This window comes from Galeopterus variegatus, unplaced genomic scaffold, assembly GCF_000696425.1.
Source record: "Galeopterus variegatus unplaced genomic scaffold, G_variegatus-3.0.2 Scaffold813, whole genome shotgun sequence".
In the NCBI taxonomy this organism is placed as follows: Eukaryota; Metazoa; Chordata; class Mammalia; order Dermoptera; family Cynocephalidae; genus Galeopterus; species Galeopterus variegatus.
In genome coordinates, this window is record NW_007726924.1 from 327,953 (window position 1) to 344,875 (window position 16,923).

The 16,923-nt window shown below is 41.9% G+C and overlaps 1 protein-coding gene across 1 annotated transcript in view; it reads left to right on the forward strand.

Annotated features, from left to right (window-relative positions):
• Positions 1–2,811: 2,811 nt before the first annotated feature.
• The window catches only part of SPATS1 (spermatogenesis associated, serine-rich 1), a 29,449-nt gene continuing 15,337 nt past the window's right edge, over positions 2,812–16,923 (forward strand). The window contains exons 1-3 of the mRNA XM_008572648.1: positions 2,812–2,837; positions 3,167–3,301; positions 9,797–9,944. Of these exons, the coding sequence (XP_008570870.1) occupies positions 3,175–3,301; positions 9,797–9,944 (275 nt within the window). The 5' untranslated portion in view covers positions 2,812–2,837; positions 3,167–3,174. The remainder of the gene's footprint in view (positions 2,838–3,166; positions 3,302–9,796; positions 9,945–16,923) is intronic.

Here is a 16,923-nt window from a genome sequence, read left to right on the forward strand (position 1 = left end):
AGCACAGGACCACTCAGAGGAGACTGGTCAGGAATATAGAATTGCATGGGGCGCAGTTTGATGAAAAGACTCAGGCCAAGACCAGAGTTTCTATACAACCCAGGTACATCAGCTTTCACTAGAGCCAGAAGTACCTATAAAGTCAACCATTAAAACCTGAGCTGCACAAAAAGCCTTCCCTAGGGAATCAGCAGCAAAACAGCAATTTAGCTCAACCACAGAGCTCAAGTGCTGGTCCTCACAGGAATTTCCCCCATTTTAGAAGTAAGCAAAGGACAACAAATTAGTTCCAGTGCAGAGTTTGAGTGGTGGGAACAGCAAATAATCCAACGCAGAAATGAAAGAAAAACCAGAGTACCCACAACCAGAGACAAAGTTTGATATTAACGAGTAAAAGTCTCATTTCACCAAAGAACACCTATAACACCTACAAGGACTGAAAGTCCCCTGGGCTACCAAACCAGAAAGTGGAGAGGGCTGGGAGTCTCAGCCATGCCCCCTGACACCCGCAAGCAGTCCCAAGGGTGGGGGTCTCGGGCCTTGGTCACAACCCCCCGACATGTGCAACCAGCCCAGTGACAACCACTAAGCCGCAGCAAAAAGGGCCCCAGGTTCCCGAGCTGGGGTGGTGGGAGGTGAGGGCTTTTGCCACACACCCCCGATATCTGCACCCAGCCCAGCAATGACCAAGCCACTGCTGGAAGCCCCCCAGTCTCCCCTGTGGGAATGATGGGGGTGCCACAGGCCTCAATCCTACCCCTCCTCCTTCCTCCTTTTTCCATCACATTTTCCTTCCCCTTTCCTCTCTCCCTCCCAACTGCTTTGGAACAACATCATAGAATGTAAAAAAAATAAATAAATAAATAAATAGATGAATAAATTTATTCCTTTCATTGTATATGTTTATGGGGTACAGTTTATTGTTTCAACACATGCATATATTGTATAATGATCTGATCAGAATAGTTATCATATCTATCACCTAAACATTCTCATTTCTTTGTGGTTACAACATTCAAGATCCTCTTTTCTGGCTGTCTTGTGATATAAAATATAATATTTTTAGCTACTGTCATCCTAGAGCACTGGAGCTTACTCTTCCTATCTGACTGTAACTTTGTACCTGTCTACCAACCTTTCCCCAGCCCACTTTCCCCACTTCTTTTCCTTGCTTCTGGCAACCACTATTCTACTCTCTATTTCACTCTCTGTCATTCTCTCTTTTTAGTTATTTTTCTTAATTGACCCAAGATAATTGTATATATTTATGGAATACAACATGATATTTGGGTACATTCATACCATGAGTGGTAACCATATCAGGGTACCTCAGACATTTGTCAGTTCTTTGTGTAGGAACATTTAACACCATCTCGACTAGCTATTCAAAGTTACACAGTACTTTGTTGTTAACTAGTCTCCCTATATTACTGTAGAACACTAGATTCCATTCTTCCTATCTCTGTACTGTTTTGTATCCACTGACCACCCTCTCCCCACCCCCCACCCCTTCCCTCTACCAATCTCTAGTGTAACCACTATTCTACTCTCTACTTCTATGAGATCAACTATTTTAGCTTCCACATATGAGTGAGAACATGTGGTATTTCTTTCTGTGCCTTGTTTACTTTGCTTAACATAATTTTCTCCAAGCTCATCCATGTTGCTGCAAATGGCAGAATTTCATTTCCTTTTTATGGCTGAGTAGTATTCCATTGTGTATCCAGCTAACATTTTTTTGTTTTTGTTTTTTGGCAGTGGCCAGTATGGGGATCTGAACCCTTGACTAGCTAACATTTTTATTATAGAGCAGTTACCTCTTCTACCAATGTCAATCACCAGACATATGAGTGAGGAAGCTCCAGCCACCTCTGACTACAAAAGCGTGAGAGATGCCAAGCAGAACAACCTAGCCAACCCTTAGATTCTGGAGATAATAATGACGTTATGAAAGCAACAGAATTTGTGGGTGATTTGTTATATAGCAATAGGTATCCAGAAAAAGTGGTTGATCTCTGGATTGTGGGACTATGGGTATCAACGACACTTTTCTATATTTTCCAAGATGTCTACAATTACCATTTATTTTGTTTATAATCAGAAAAAATTTTTATTAAAAATAAAAACACATTCTAATTTTTTTCATTTCACTAAGGGAGAAACGAGGTCTAAATTTGATTTGGGGGACTTAAGCTAGGCTTGGAGAAAAGCTTTCTGTGCAAGATTTATTAGATACTGGGAAGGATTAGGAAGAGAAATTTAAGTTGATATGATGGAAAGACTGGTGGCTCGGAATGAGGAAACTTGGACGTGAATCTCAGTTTTTCTGGGTGACCTTGAGCTAGGCTTTGCTCAAATTCAGTTTTCTATTTTGAAAAATGCAGCTGGCTGCCGAAGGAAGATAACCTCCAGCAGGGCGCCTGGCCCAGAAAAGGCGCTCTGTCAGTGGCAGGTGAATCCTGTGTAATCAATGCAATTATAAGCAGACATCTGCAAGCTCTGTGGAGGGCGCGTCCTTCGCTGACACCAGAGGAAACAGCTCTAATAACGAAAATTGCCTGGAAAATAACCACACTCAAAAAAAAAAAAAAAAAAAAATCCCAAAACACTACGTGGCTTTTCCAGCAGTCCGTGCCTACGACGCCCGGCCTTGGAGCCTCTAGAGCTGCACCTCTTAGGAGACCCCATCCCGTACCGAGGGCCGGAGCCCGCGCCGGCCGGAAGCGGCGGTGTCCGGGCAACCCGGGAGCGCTCACCCGCGGGAGCGGCGGGCGGCGGTCGCGGCCCCCTTGCTCTCGGCTCCCGGCTCTTGGCATTCGCAGTTCGGCTGCCAGTTGGTGCGTTGATCTCGGCCACATTCTGCATGGGGGTCTCCCTTGGAGAAGGGGGTAGGAAGACCCAGAGGTGGAAAAGAAGGAGGACCACGGGTGGGCGAGGCAGCCAGCCCTGCCGGGGCTGGGGGACAAGTGCTCGCTGGAGCCCTGGGGACATCAGACCAAGAAACACCCGGGTGGAGGGAGCGAGGCTCTGACTGAGAGGTCATCCCTGCCCTCTTGACTTTCAATGGCTTGTGGAGGTTCTGGTTGTTTAAACTGATATGTTTCTTACAAGGATCTTTTCTTTGTCTCTGGGTTGCTTTTAATATTTAAAATCAACACGTGCATAGATGAGTCCATGTACACTGGAAACAGTCCGCGGGACTGTCATCTCCCTTCCATTTCAAGAGTGACCTGCGACAGAGAGCTGGAGAAGGTTCCAGAGGAAAGAGGCGCTGGCATGACCAAGGTGGAGAGGAGATACAGTTGAGTTCTAAGAAATCGGGAGGGCTGGGTGTGGATTTGGTTGCCATATCTAAGTATATTAGAGCCCGGGGGCACCTTTTGAAGTTTAGGAGGTCCATTCAGCTTAACACAGAGTCCCTGGGTTTCAGGAAGGAATGAGCTCCACAATGTGTGTATGTGCATTTTTTCCAGCAGAAAGAGCACGTTGCAGATGTGTGTGTTATCCTGAAAAGAGTCCTAGGCCCTTCGGTTGCTTGTTGAGCAGTTAAGTGGGGATGAGAAACTGAGTGTTTGGTTACATGGCTTGATGTATTTTCTTCCTGACAGACAGAGCTATTGTGAAAATCAGCTGTGATGACAAGGTGTGAAAGTGCTTTGGTTATGTAAGGTGTTATTCCTGCCTAAAGAAATGGAAATAATTATCTTGAATTCCACAGATGGTACCAAAGAAACAGACTTTTTTCCAAACTCTCCTTTCTCTCCTGAATTCCTTTTTGGTCACCAGAACCTCGTCTTGGTCTTTTTGGTTGCATCATCTTATTTCACAGTGTTTTAGAGACTTTCCTGGCTTATGGCTTACTCGACATTTATTTCATTTGAATAACAATTCTCATGACCAATAGCTAATTTTTCAAGAAGGGTGTATCTCCTTGGCGAACTTGCTCCTCGCCCCAGCCTTGTGAGCTAGATGGAGAGGTGGGGCAGGCATCGGGAGTCGTGGAGAGGTAACTGACTTGCACATGATGTCACTCTATGTAATGGCAGCATCAGAGTCAGAATAGAAGGCTTCAGACTTGCAACTCCAGCGCTCTTCTCCTAGCTGGGGAGGGGTGGGGAGGCATGTTTGTCTCCAGCTCATGTTAGAGGCTGAGTTACTTCTAGGGACATCCTGTGGTCAGCTTGAACTGGAGAGTGTGCTGTTTGCCAGTTCAGCAAGGAGATTCCTCTTACGCTCCTTGTCCATCAGACAAGTCATCCCATTTATAGCAGCCACAAGACTTATTAAGTATGCAAGGAAATATGCTAAAGTTTTAGGTGTAATTTCACTGCTTGATGCTCAGGATCATGTAATACTTAAAAATTTTGCCCCTAAAGAAAACAAAACCAAAAACCAAACAAAAAACTTTTAAAGGGGCCCTCTCTGATTCCATCCATAGAGCCAACCAGTTCTTGCTTTGGTGAACTCTCAAATCCTGTAGCAGCAAATACACAATTAAAATGTTTACATGCTGTGAGAAGGCAGCCACTGTTAAAACATATGGGCAAAAATTACCATAAATAGGCTGGCAGGTTAGCTCAATTGGCTAGAGAGTGGTGTTATAACAGCAAGGTCAAGAGTTCAGATCCCTGTACCTGCCAGCTGTCGAAAAACAAGAAAACACCTCAAAACTACAACCAAACAAAAAAACTTAGTATGAAAATTACTGTAAGTAAATGATATAATAAATACCTCAGAACTCACATAGAGTATCAACCTAGAAAACATCTCTGCCGCTGATTTTATCTGTTCTACTTATGTGTGGGCCCCTTCTACATCCCTATACATAAATTTCAGATCTTTTTCATAGGAACATTTCTAGAAGTGAAACCATTGGGTCAAATGGTGTGCTCTTCTCATAGGCTTTGGAGAACGCATATGGTCAAATTGCTCTTCAGTAAGATGGGGACATTCCCACCAGCAATGAGAAGTCCATTCCTCCAAGCTGTACTAACCCTGGGTATTTGCAAACTGATAGCAAATAATGGAATCTCATTTTAAATTCAACTCTTTGATTATTGGAATGGATAAACTTCTGGGCTGGCCCCGTGGCTCACTTGGGTGAGTGAGGAGCTGGGAGCGCCGAGGCTGCGAGTTCGGATCCTACGTAGGGATGGCCGATGTGCTCACTGGCTGAGCGCGGTAGACCACACCGAGTAAGGGGTTATGATCCCCTTACCAGCCACACACACACACACACACACACACACACACACACACACACACACACACAGAATGGATAAACTTCTAAATTTTTTTTCCAAATATATATTGGCTATTTGTATGTGTTTTTGTTAAAATGAGTTACCTGATCATATTTTTTGTCTGTTTTTTCTCTTTGGGTATTTATTTTCATTTTATAAATTTATAAAAACTCACAATTTTTCATGACTACTATCTTTTCTATCATGTATGTTTTATTTTCCCCAATTAATAGTTTGCTATAGAAGTTTTAAATGTATATGCATTCAAATCTATGCATCTTTCCTTTATTTTGCCTATATTTGATATATTTCTTAGCAATAACTTCTCCACCAAAAGATTATGTAAAATTTCACTGATTTTTTTCAGATGCATCTTTTATTTTAATTTTTACATTTAAATCTATAATCAATCTGGATTATTCCATTTTGGGATAGGAGGGATTTAATTTTATTTTTATTCTAAATGGTTAATTAGTTGTTCCAGCAATATTTTTTGAATAATCCATTCTTTCTTCCCTGAGATGAAATACCACTATTAACATATAAAATTTTATTCTATGTTTTCTATTTTGTTCTTTTTATCTATCTGTTAGGGTTTGTGTCAGTACCATGTTGATTAGTGTAACATTAAATTACATTTTATACATTACACCTTATAGCTGTATAACCCTGAACAAGTTATTTGACATCTTTGGGACTCTATTTCTTTATCTGTAAAGTTATTTCTATTTTATTTGTAATTATGGCCTCCTTTTCATTTCTAATACTGTTTACTTATGTTTTAAATTTTTTTCTTGAAACTTGTTTATCTACCTTAATTTTTTTCATGATTCTGTAGTTCTGCTAGTCTTTATTTCATTCATTTTTGCTTTCATTTTATAATTTTCATCCTTATTTTGGGAGATTTACTCTTTTTTCCTTATTTCTTGAATTGAAAGCTTAGCTCATTAGTTTTGGAATCTTTGTTTCTGAACACTATAACCCATCAGTTCTAAGATGGATATTTTTCATGGTTTGCATCTCTAAAGTTGGGATTGGTCTCATCAGTGCTGTGGGCCCAGCAGCAGGTGTGAAGTGGTTGTCACAATCTTTTTTTTTTTTTTTTTGATGGCCTGGCCTGTATGGGGATCCGAACCCTTGACCTTTGTGTTATAAGAATGAGCTCTAACCATCTGAGCTAACCAGCCAGCTGATTGTCATAATCTTTATAGTACGAAGCATGCAAAATGTGCATCCATAGCTTGGAAGAAAATTCCAAAGGCAAGAGAGAAGCACTCGTTTAAGAGATGCTGCATTACCTACTTTCTGGTTGCACTGAGGTCAGTATTAGGTGGAAAATGTGGACATCAGTGATTGAGTTGAAAAGTGATTTCTGGTCAGACTCTTGAATGCAAAGAAGATTTAAGAATACCTTAGCCAATTTATTTTGCTTATATTTTCCTTCTTTATATGTGCATGTGAGTGATATGTGATGTATAAAATAAAAATTCTAAGTGATAAGGCATTGTGTCAGAGTTTAATTGGCAGCTTTTGTTCTTTGTGGTACATAAAACAATAATGTTATTACAATTAATGCCATCTTATAGTCAGTGAAATACCATATATGCAGTTATGGCTCCAACTTTCTAATTATCGCTTTAGTTGAGTCCCACAGGTTCTGATATGTAGTACTTCTGTTCATTGATCATTAAGCACCTCATGATTTCCACTACGATTTCTTCTTTTATATGAATTATTTAAAAGTGTGGTTTGATCTTCCAAGTTCATGAATATTTTTTGGCTGTCTTTTTATTATTGATTTCTAATTGTAATGCATCGTGGTCAGAGAGTGTGGTCTATATTGTATTTGTTGATACTTCTTTTGTAGCTTAGTACATGGGGGGGTGCCTCCTTTGGCTGCTGGAGAACTGTCCTCGCCTTCTCACAGCTCTGCTTCTTTTCTGCCCCGTCCACTGGGTTTGACTCCATCCAACTACTCACACCTCAAGCAACCAGTTGGCTCTTACTGTGCCTGGGCTGCTGTAGGCTCTGGGGCATATTCTAGAATAGCATTTCCCACACTTGGCTGGCACTAAGAATCACCTGAGGTGCTTCTTAAACATACTGATTCCCAGACTGTAGGTCTGGATCAGAGCCCTGGAATCTGCGTGTTGAACAAGTACCCCAAGGTGATTCTCATGACTAGGCAAATTTGGGATATTCTGTGCACTTGGGAATCAGGACATGAGATGTGATAGAATGCAGCTGCAGTGATGGAGCTAGAGTTTAAGAGGAAGATCACTGCCAAACATGAGCCTAACACTCGGGAGAGTGCGGTGCTGATAACACCAAGGCCATGGGTTCGGATCCTACATAGGGATGGCCGGTTTGCTCACCAGCTGAGTGTGGTGCTGACAACACCAAGCCAAAGGTTAAGATCCCCTTACCGGTCATCTTAAAAAAAACCAAACAAAAACCAAACAAACATGAGCCTAAGAGCTGCTGGGGGAGGGGGACTTACTCAAAGTGCAGGTTCCCAGTCCTCACCTGGAGAGATTATAATTCAATAGGTCTGTGATTGGATTTGGGAATCTGTTTTTTTTTTTTTTTTAAGGAAATCTGTATTTTTAACAGATAATTTTGATGCAAATTGTATTAGAATGTTTTCTGTCACTTCTAACTGAATACCTGAAACTGAGTAGTTTATAAAGAAACAGAATTTATTTCTTACAGTTTTGGGGGCTGGGAAGTCCAAGGTCCAGGGGGCACATCTGGTGAGGGCCTTCTTCTTGGTGGGGACTCTGCAGATCCTGAAGTTATGTGGGGTATCACATGGTGAGAGCACTAGTGTGCTCACTTGCTTTCCTTATAAAGCTTCAGTGCACACCTTTGATAACCTATTTATCCATTAACCCCTGAATACATTCAATCACAATTCTATCACCTCCCAAAGGCCTCACCTTTTAACACTGTCACACTGGGGATCAAGCTCCCGTTCAGACCACAGCACAGATAGTGCTTGTGCCATACACCCTGAGAAACCCCAGAATGGGAGGATTTTGATTTTTTTGCAGCTGGCTGGCATGGGAATCCGAACCTGTGACCTTGGTGTTATAAGGCTGTGCTCTAACCAACTGAGCTAATGGGCCAGCCCCTAGAATGGGAGGATTTTGAAGGGTTGAAATAGCTCAGCTGGCCTTTCAGCTTTGTAGAGCTACAGGGAAAGTCCTCTTAAGAGTGAAGGGATTGATGATATGGTCAGGACTTGACAAGAGTGGAAAAGATATGATCCTCTTGCTTTATGAATTAGAGAGGAGATGAATAAAAAATTGTCTAAGTAGCAGTTCTGCTGATAGATGGTGGGAATTGGCAGAGGGCACATGGTTTATACCATGTACATGTGAAGCATGATACTATGTAGGTGGAATCGTGGTCAGTCTAAAAATGTACTCAAGTCAGAGAAATCTGACTCATTCTTATTATTTCCTCATATTTGGAAGTTACATTGTATCTATTGAGCTTCTGTGCTGTACAAAGTTATGCATAAATAGATGCAATGTCTATTCATCTGATTTTTTTTTGTGTGACTGGACAAGGCATGTACCTATATGAAATGATGAGAACAGACTGACTTTCACAAAGTATTTTGTATAGCAGAGTGAAGATAATGGGTACACTTCTCTGACAATCACAGGCTTTCAGAACTCCCTTCCTTGTACTTGTCTGTTGTCGGGGAGTTATAATTGTTTCTCATTTATTCACTCAAACATTTATTGAGGGACCGGCCTGTGGCTCACTTGGGAGTGTGCGGTGCTGATAACACCAAGGCCACTTGGCTGGTTCGCTCACTTGGGAGAGTGTGGTGCTGACAACACCAAGTCAAGGGTTAAGATCCCCTTACTGGTCATCTTTTAAAAAAATAACAACAACAACAACAAAAAACCCCCAAACAATAAAAAAAAAACAACCCTATTTATTGAGCACCTACTTTGTGCCAGGCACTGTTCTGGATGCTACTAAGATGAATAAGAAGTGTGAGGGGAACCCATGGAAGTTTCCAAAGGCAGTTCTTTAGGTTATGATCACCAGTTATATTCATCCGCCCTTCTACGAACAAATCCTTTAGAAAATTTGTTCTGTACTTGAGATGCTCAATACAATGTACAGTGATATACAGCTTAATTCAAATCTTATGTCTTCCACTTAGTTCAGAGTGAACTGTGTGTAGGGGCAAGCAGTCTAGCATAGAGGTTAGGATTTTAGTCTTTGGTGCCACAAGAACTGTGATCAAATCTATTTTCTGTGTGATCATAGGTAAGTTGCTTAACCTTTTGGGCCTCTGTTTCCTCACCTTTAAAATGAGGACTATAAATAATACCTATGTCTGTGGGTTATTTTGGGAATTAAATGGGATAATGTGTGCGAGGTATTAACATAATCCCCAGTACACACTAAACATATGTTAGCTGTTTTTTGTTTGTTTGTTTGTCTTAATTATTTATAATCTAGGGAACAAGATAAAATGGAAGGTATTTCCAATAATGTAATTAACTGGTGATATCTATGTGTTGCAGGTGCTAAACAGAATGATTTTCTGGAATCTAAGGAATGCTTTGCCAACACAGCATCCTCTGGCAGGAGGGTCAGCCCCTCATCTTCTGTAGAAGAAGGTCTAAGTGTCAGTGAGCCTCCAGGCCTCCCCAGAATGTCTGCTCACCTGGAGTAAGTAAGGGTGTGCTGAAGAGCCGTCACTGTTGGGGTGAATTCTGACCAAGAAGCCAGCAGTCTGAGAGGTAGCATGACATGCTTGGCAAGAGCATGGATTCCAGAGCTAGACTATCTGGGTTCAAGTCCCAGCCCTGCCACTTGTGTGAACTTGAGCAAATCACTTTACCTTCCTGGGCCTCAGTTTTCTTATCTGTAGAACAAGGATGATACTTCATAGGTTTGGATCCCCATACCAGAAAAACAAAACAAAACAAAACTTCATAGGATTGTTGTGAGGATTAAATGAGTTAATACATGTAAAGTGATTAGAAGACTCCCTGGCCCACTATAAGTGCTGTGTAAGTGCTTGCTATTATCAAATTTCAAAGCAGATGAAACTAAACTACACATTTTTGGAATACATACATACATACATACATACATACATAGGTGGTAAAACTTAAAAAAAAGCGAATAAATATTTATGCTAAGAGTCACAGGATAGTGGTTACCTCTCCAGGAAAGGGACACACAGATGATTTCTGGCAAGTGGGGTAGGGGAGAGCTGGCAATGTTTTGTTTCTTGACCTGGATGTTGGCTTTACAATTACTTGTAAAACTGTATCTTATGTTCTGTGCATTTTTCTCTGTTTCTATTTCTTTTACAGTAAAAAGTTTTGAAAACCCTTTTCTAACAATTTTTGTTATAATGACAGTAATTTAAGTTCATTGTAGAAAATTTGAAATTATAAAAACAGTAGTAAAAATAAAAGTCACAATAATTTCACATATTAGAAAATAAATGATATTTTGATATTAGTTTTTCATATGCATGAGAAAAACACTTCATGTTCTTATGCATATAATTATATATTTATCTTGCACAATTAAGATCATAGTATACTATTTTTTGTGTGAAACCTGATTTTTAAAAAGATTTATTAAAGATTTTACTTTTTTAGAGAAGTTTTAGGTTCACAGCAAAATTAAGAGGAAGGCAAAGAGAGTTCCGACATACTCCCTGCCCTGACCCATGCACAGCCTCCTCCACTATCAACATGGCACACCAGAGTGGTACATTCGTTACAGCTGATGAACCTACATTGACACATTACAATCGCCCGAAGTTCACAGTTTACCTTAGCTTGGTTCTTGGTGTTGTACATTCTATGGGTTTGGGCAATTGTATAATGACATGTGTCCATCATTATAGTTTCACACAGAGTATTTCCACTGCCCTAGAAATCTTCTGTGTCCTGTCTATTCATCTCTGCCTACTACCATCCACCCCCAGCCCCTGACAACCACTGATTATTTTACTCTCTCCATAGTTTCTCCTTTTCCAGAATGTCTTATAGTGGGAATCATATAGTATACATATAGCCTTTTCAGAGTGGCTTCTCTCACCTAGTAGTATGCATTCCTCCATGTCTTTTCATGGACTGACAGCTTTTTTTTTTTTTTTTTCCTTTTTGTCTTTTTTTGTGTCCGGCAACGGATCGCACCCCTCAGTGTCGCGCCTGTACCGGATCGGGACCGGCAACGGGATCGCAACCCTCGGTGTTGCTCCCACACCTCGCTCAGCCAGTGAGCGGGAACCGGTCTGTATGTGGGATCCAACCCCTCGGCGGGAGCGCCGCCGCACTCCCAAGCGGCGCACTGTACCAGTGCGCCACCGGGCCGGCCCGGACTGACAGCTTTTTTTTTTTTTCCTTTTTGTCTTTTTTGGTGTCCGGCAACGGATCGCACCCCTCAGTGTCGCGCCTGTACCGGATCGGGACCGGCAACGGGATCGCAACCCTCGGTGTTGCTCCCACACCTCGCTCAGCCAGTGAGCGGGAACCGGTCTGTATGTGGGATCCAACCCCTCGGCGGGAGCGCCGCCGCACTCCCAAGCGGCGCACTGTACCAGTGCGCCACCGGGCCGGCCCGGACTGACAGCTTTTTAGTGCTGAATAATATTCCACTGTCTGGATGTACCCCAGGGTTATTTATCCATTCACTTACTGAACGGCATTTTATAAAACGTGCTTTTGCACTGAACATTGCATGGAGAGATTTTCTCATAATTTTGAGTCTTTTGTAAGAACATGGTTTTTAATGTTCTTACATGCTGGAGTGTCAGACAAATAGACTACAATTCAACCAGTGCCCTATAGTTTTAGAGAATTTGCTGTTGTAAATATCACTGTAGTGAGTATCCCTCTACATTTGTCTTTTGCCTGTCTCTGGCTATATCATAAAGGTAAATTCCTGAAAGTGAAATTATTGAGTCAAAGGTAAGGGAAGTCACTCAAGTGATTCTTTTCATAATAAAATCTGCTTCAAGTGGACTTGCTGCCCCCATCACTGGACATGAAAGAGGCTGAGATAATTCTTAAGCTCTGCTCCTTTAGGTCCTCTGCAACAGACATATGTCACTAACGGTGGCAGCGGATCCATGCATTGGGAGGGAAAGACAGCCCAGACTGTCAAGTTCATACCCTGGAGGATGGGGAACTGGGCGATTGGTGCCAGTTCTGCACTCATAACTCCACATATATAGGTCTCTTTTATCTTTCATAATGCCTGACATACAGAAGACCTAATTCAGTAGAAGCATGTGTACCTGAAGCTAAAACTTCAGCCTAGACATAACCCCAAGTTTCAGATTGATGTATTCAACTCTTTCTAAATATCTCCACCTGGATATGAATTTATCAGCATCAACATGCCTTGACTGAACTTATCATCACTCCTCCCCACAAACCAGACCCTCCTCCTGTACCCCTGCCTCAGTCTTAGTGTTCATGCAGTCCCAAAGGTATAGCCCTAGGAGTCATACTTGTCTCCTCCTATTCATCCACTAGGGGATCAAGTCCTGCAATACTCATATCTTATAAGTCCGTCCCTTCTATTCCATCTGTATTACCACAGTCCCACTCAAAGCTCCAATTATCTCTTGCCTGGCCCACTGTAATTCTCTCTGTATTAGCTATCTATTGCTGCATAACAAACCACCCCAAACTTAGTGGCTTAAAACAACAGACATTTTTTATCTCACATTTTCTGTGGGTTGGGAATCTGGGTGTGATTTTGCTGGTGCCTCTGCCTCAAGGCCTCTCTCATGAAATTGCAATCAAGGAGTTAGCAAGGGCTGTGGGCTCATCTGCAGGCTCACCTGGGGGAGGATCCATGGCCAAGCTCACTCACATGGTTGGTGGCAGGATTCAGTTCTCCACAGGCTATTGGGACTTGGAGCTCAGTTCCCCACTGCCTGTTGCCCAGCAGTTCCCTCAGTTCCTTGCCTCCACATAGGACCCTCACAACATGACAGCTGTTCTCCTAAGCAAGCAAGCAAGAGTGCACACAGGACAAAGCCAGTCTCTTTGTAACCTAGTCTCAGAGGTAATATCCATCACTTTTGCTGTATTCTGTTTGTTAGAAGTGAGTCACGAGGTCCAGGCTATACTGAAGGACAGGAGGTTACAGAAAGGAATAAACCCCAGGAGGCAGGAATCACTGGCAGCCATGTCAGAGGCTGCCTACCAAACTCTCTCCTAAATGACTCCCTGCCTTAAGTCTTGTGTTCTTAAAGGCTATTCCTTGCACAGCTTCCAGAGTTTTCTAAAACAGAAATCTGACCGTATGTGACCATGTCATGTCCTTGCCTACGATTATTTAATGATACCCCCTTAAAGTGTGATAAAGAAGAGTCCAAGCCCCTTCACGGTGACTGCAGGTTCTCCAGATCTGTCTTCTTTCTCTTCTGCAGTCTTATCTCCAACTGTCCTGCCACATCCACATCAAATTTCTTTATTTCCCTGCTGTTTCTTCCTTCTGCACCTTTGCTCATATTGTCTGTGCCTGCAGTGGTTCCTCCCAGTGCCCTTTGCTTGTGTTCACATATCGTAGGAGCTGCTCAGCTCCCCCTCACTTCCTTAGTGGCCTCGCCTGTGCTATCCCCCTTTTCCTGGGGAGCTATTTTCCTCTCCTTCCCTACCCAGTTTTAATGAGTGTTCTGAACGGGAGTTGCCATCTTCTTACATGACTCTGCTTTTTGCCTGTGATTGACTTAAGGGAGGGCACATGATTCAAGCTGGACCAAAAAGAATTCTTCCCTGAAATTTTTCACGTTGGAGACTGGGATAAAGATTGGCTGGAAGACTACAAGAATTTGAATCTGAGGCTCTCAGTGACCTTGTCCTTGTGAAGAAACGTTTTTGCAAATGGCAAAAATGAAGCCAAGATGTCAAACAAGTGGGGACCAGCAGGGGAGAGTGACAGTTCTGGAGACATTGAGACCTGACTCCAATTGTCCCCAGTTGTACCCATGTCACGGGAACAAATACATTCCCATAATTGCTTAAACCACCATGGATTTCTGTCACTTTTGTCTTGATTGATACATGTGGTAAATTTATTCCCATCTTTTGAGACTCGGCTCAGGCACACCTCCTCCATAAAATCTTTCCAGATGTCTGCTCTACCCATTCAAACCTAACTGGATTAGGTGTCCTTTCTAGGTGCACCTTTTTTTTTTTTTTTAAAGATGACTGGTAAGGGGATCTCAACCCTTGACTTGGTGTTGTCAGCACCACGCTCAGCCAGTGAGCCAACTGGCCATCTCTATATAGGATCTGAACCTGTGGCCTTGGTGTTATCAGCACCACACTCTCCCAAGTGAGCCACGGGCCGGCCCTCTGGGTGCTCCTTTAATTTCCTGGAGGGGTCTCTATTACTGCCTTGACCTGTTCTTCCACAATCGTCTGTGTACATGTCCATTTCCTCTCCCCCTGTACCCTAGGCTCCTTGAGGGTAGAAACTATGTTCGGTCATCTTTGGATCCCCAATGTCTAGAACTGCCTGCCACAAAATGTACTTAGATAAATGTTTGTTGAATAAACAAAGTAGGCGGATACTTCTAAAGTTCTTTTGTAAAGTTTCCTTTATCCTTGCAATCTTTCCCACACAGTTTGGTCAGAAAAGCATTTCCACCTCATATTTAGGAGAGACATATTTTACTGCAATGTGAAAATTATTATATATTCTGAGTTATTGAAACTCAGCACTCCTCAAATTAAGAGTTCTTTATGATTTTTAGGAAACATAGTCTAGAATTAGGAGATCTGGGCTACAGATCCAGCTCTGACCCTGGATATGTGTGTTTTATCGTAGAAAGTCATAGTCTCTGAGAGTCCATTTCCTTTTCAAATGGAAATTATTATATTGGTCCTACCCGCAACACCTGATTGTTAGTAGGGAGCGAACAAGACAAGCAGTATGAAGTTGCCTTGAAACTAAGTGATGCAATATTATAAAAAAAGCTCCTATGACTTGATAACAGATAACTATACCTGAAAACATTGTCCAAGGCCAACTCTCAAATCCAAAGACCCTTAAACCAGAAGTCATTGCTTTTTCTGCTGATACAACAGTTTGCTGTAGGCCTTTTTAATGGCTAGGAAGTTCAACACTAAATATAATGCTCCCTTATTATAACCACTTCAGTCTAGGTTTGTTTTTGATTATTTGTTCCTTGTCTCTATATACTTATTGCTTTTTTATTTGCATTTAATTGTATTATTGAACATGCATCTTTTTTTGGTAACGGACTTATCAAAACATAAATCACATACTATACAATTCACCCGTTTAAAGTGTACAGCTCAGTGGCTTTTAGTGTATTCATCACCACAATCAATTTTAGAACACTTTCTTCACCCCCAAAAGAAACCCGTACCCTTTAGCAATCACCTCCCTCCCCCATCTCTCTTATCCCTCCAGCCCCAGAAAACCATGAATCTACTTTTTGTCTCTATAGATTTGACTATTCTGGACATTTCATATGAATTGAATCATCAATATGTGGTCTTTATTGCCTGGCTTCCTTTATTTAGCACAGTGCTTTCAAAGTTTATCCATGTTGGAGCCGAGCCTGTGGTGCACTCTGGAGAGTGCGGCGCTGGGAGCGCAGCAGCGCTCCCACCGCAGGTTCGGATCCTATATAGGATGACTGGTGCGCTCACAGCGCTCACTGGCTGAGCGCGGTGTGGCCGGTCTCAAAAAGGACAAAAAAGAAAAAAGTTTATCCATGTTGGAGCCGAGCCTGTGGTGCACTCTGGAGAGTGCGGCGCTGGGAGCGCAGCAGCGCTCCCACCGCAGGTTCGGATCCTATATAGGATGACTGGTGCGCTCACAGCGCTCACTGGCTGAGCGCGGTGTGGCCGGTCTCAAAAAGGACAAAAAAAAAAAAAGTTTATCCATGTTGTAACATATATCAGTATATCATTTCTTTTTATAAATTATGGTAAAACACATATAACATGGCATTTGACATTAGTGGCATTAATTGCACTCATAATGTTGTGTAGCCATCACCACTATTTCCAAAACATTTTCATCACTCCAAACAGAAAGTCTGTGCCCATTAAGCAATAATTTGCCCTTCTCCCTTCTCCCCAGCTCCTGGTAAACTCTAATTTATTTTCTGCTTCTATGAATTTACCTATTCTAGATATTTCACGTAAGTGGAATCATACAATATTTGTACTTTTGTGTCTGGCTTATTTCATTTAGCATAATGCTTTTAAGGTTCATCCATGAACCAGACTTCATTCCCTTTTCTGGCTGGATAATATTCCATTGTACATATATACCACATTTTGCCTATCCATTCATCTGTTGATGGATGCTTGGATTGTTTCCACTTTTCTGGTATAATGAATAATGCTGCAACGAACTTTCACATACAAGTATCTATTTGAGTCTCTGTTTTCACTTCTTTTTGGCATTCTTAGAAGTGGAATTGCTGGGTCATATGGTAATTCTGTGTTTAACTTTTTGAGGCACCACCAAATTGTTTTTAAACATGTGTCTTTTGAATATGTTTAAGTCCCCTCAAATATGCTCAGGGGCTTTTATAGAGGAGGAGGTTTAGTTCTCATAAGTGAGGACAATTCTAGTGTAAGATATGTATGATCATGTTCTAACTAACTGCCAGTTTAAGCATACA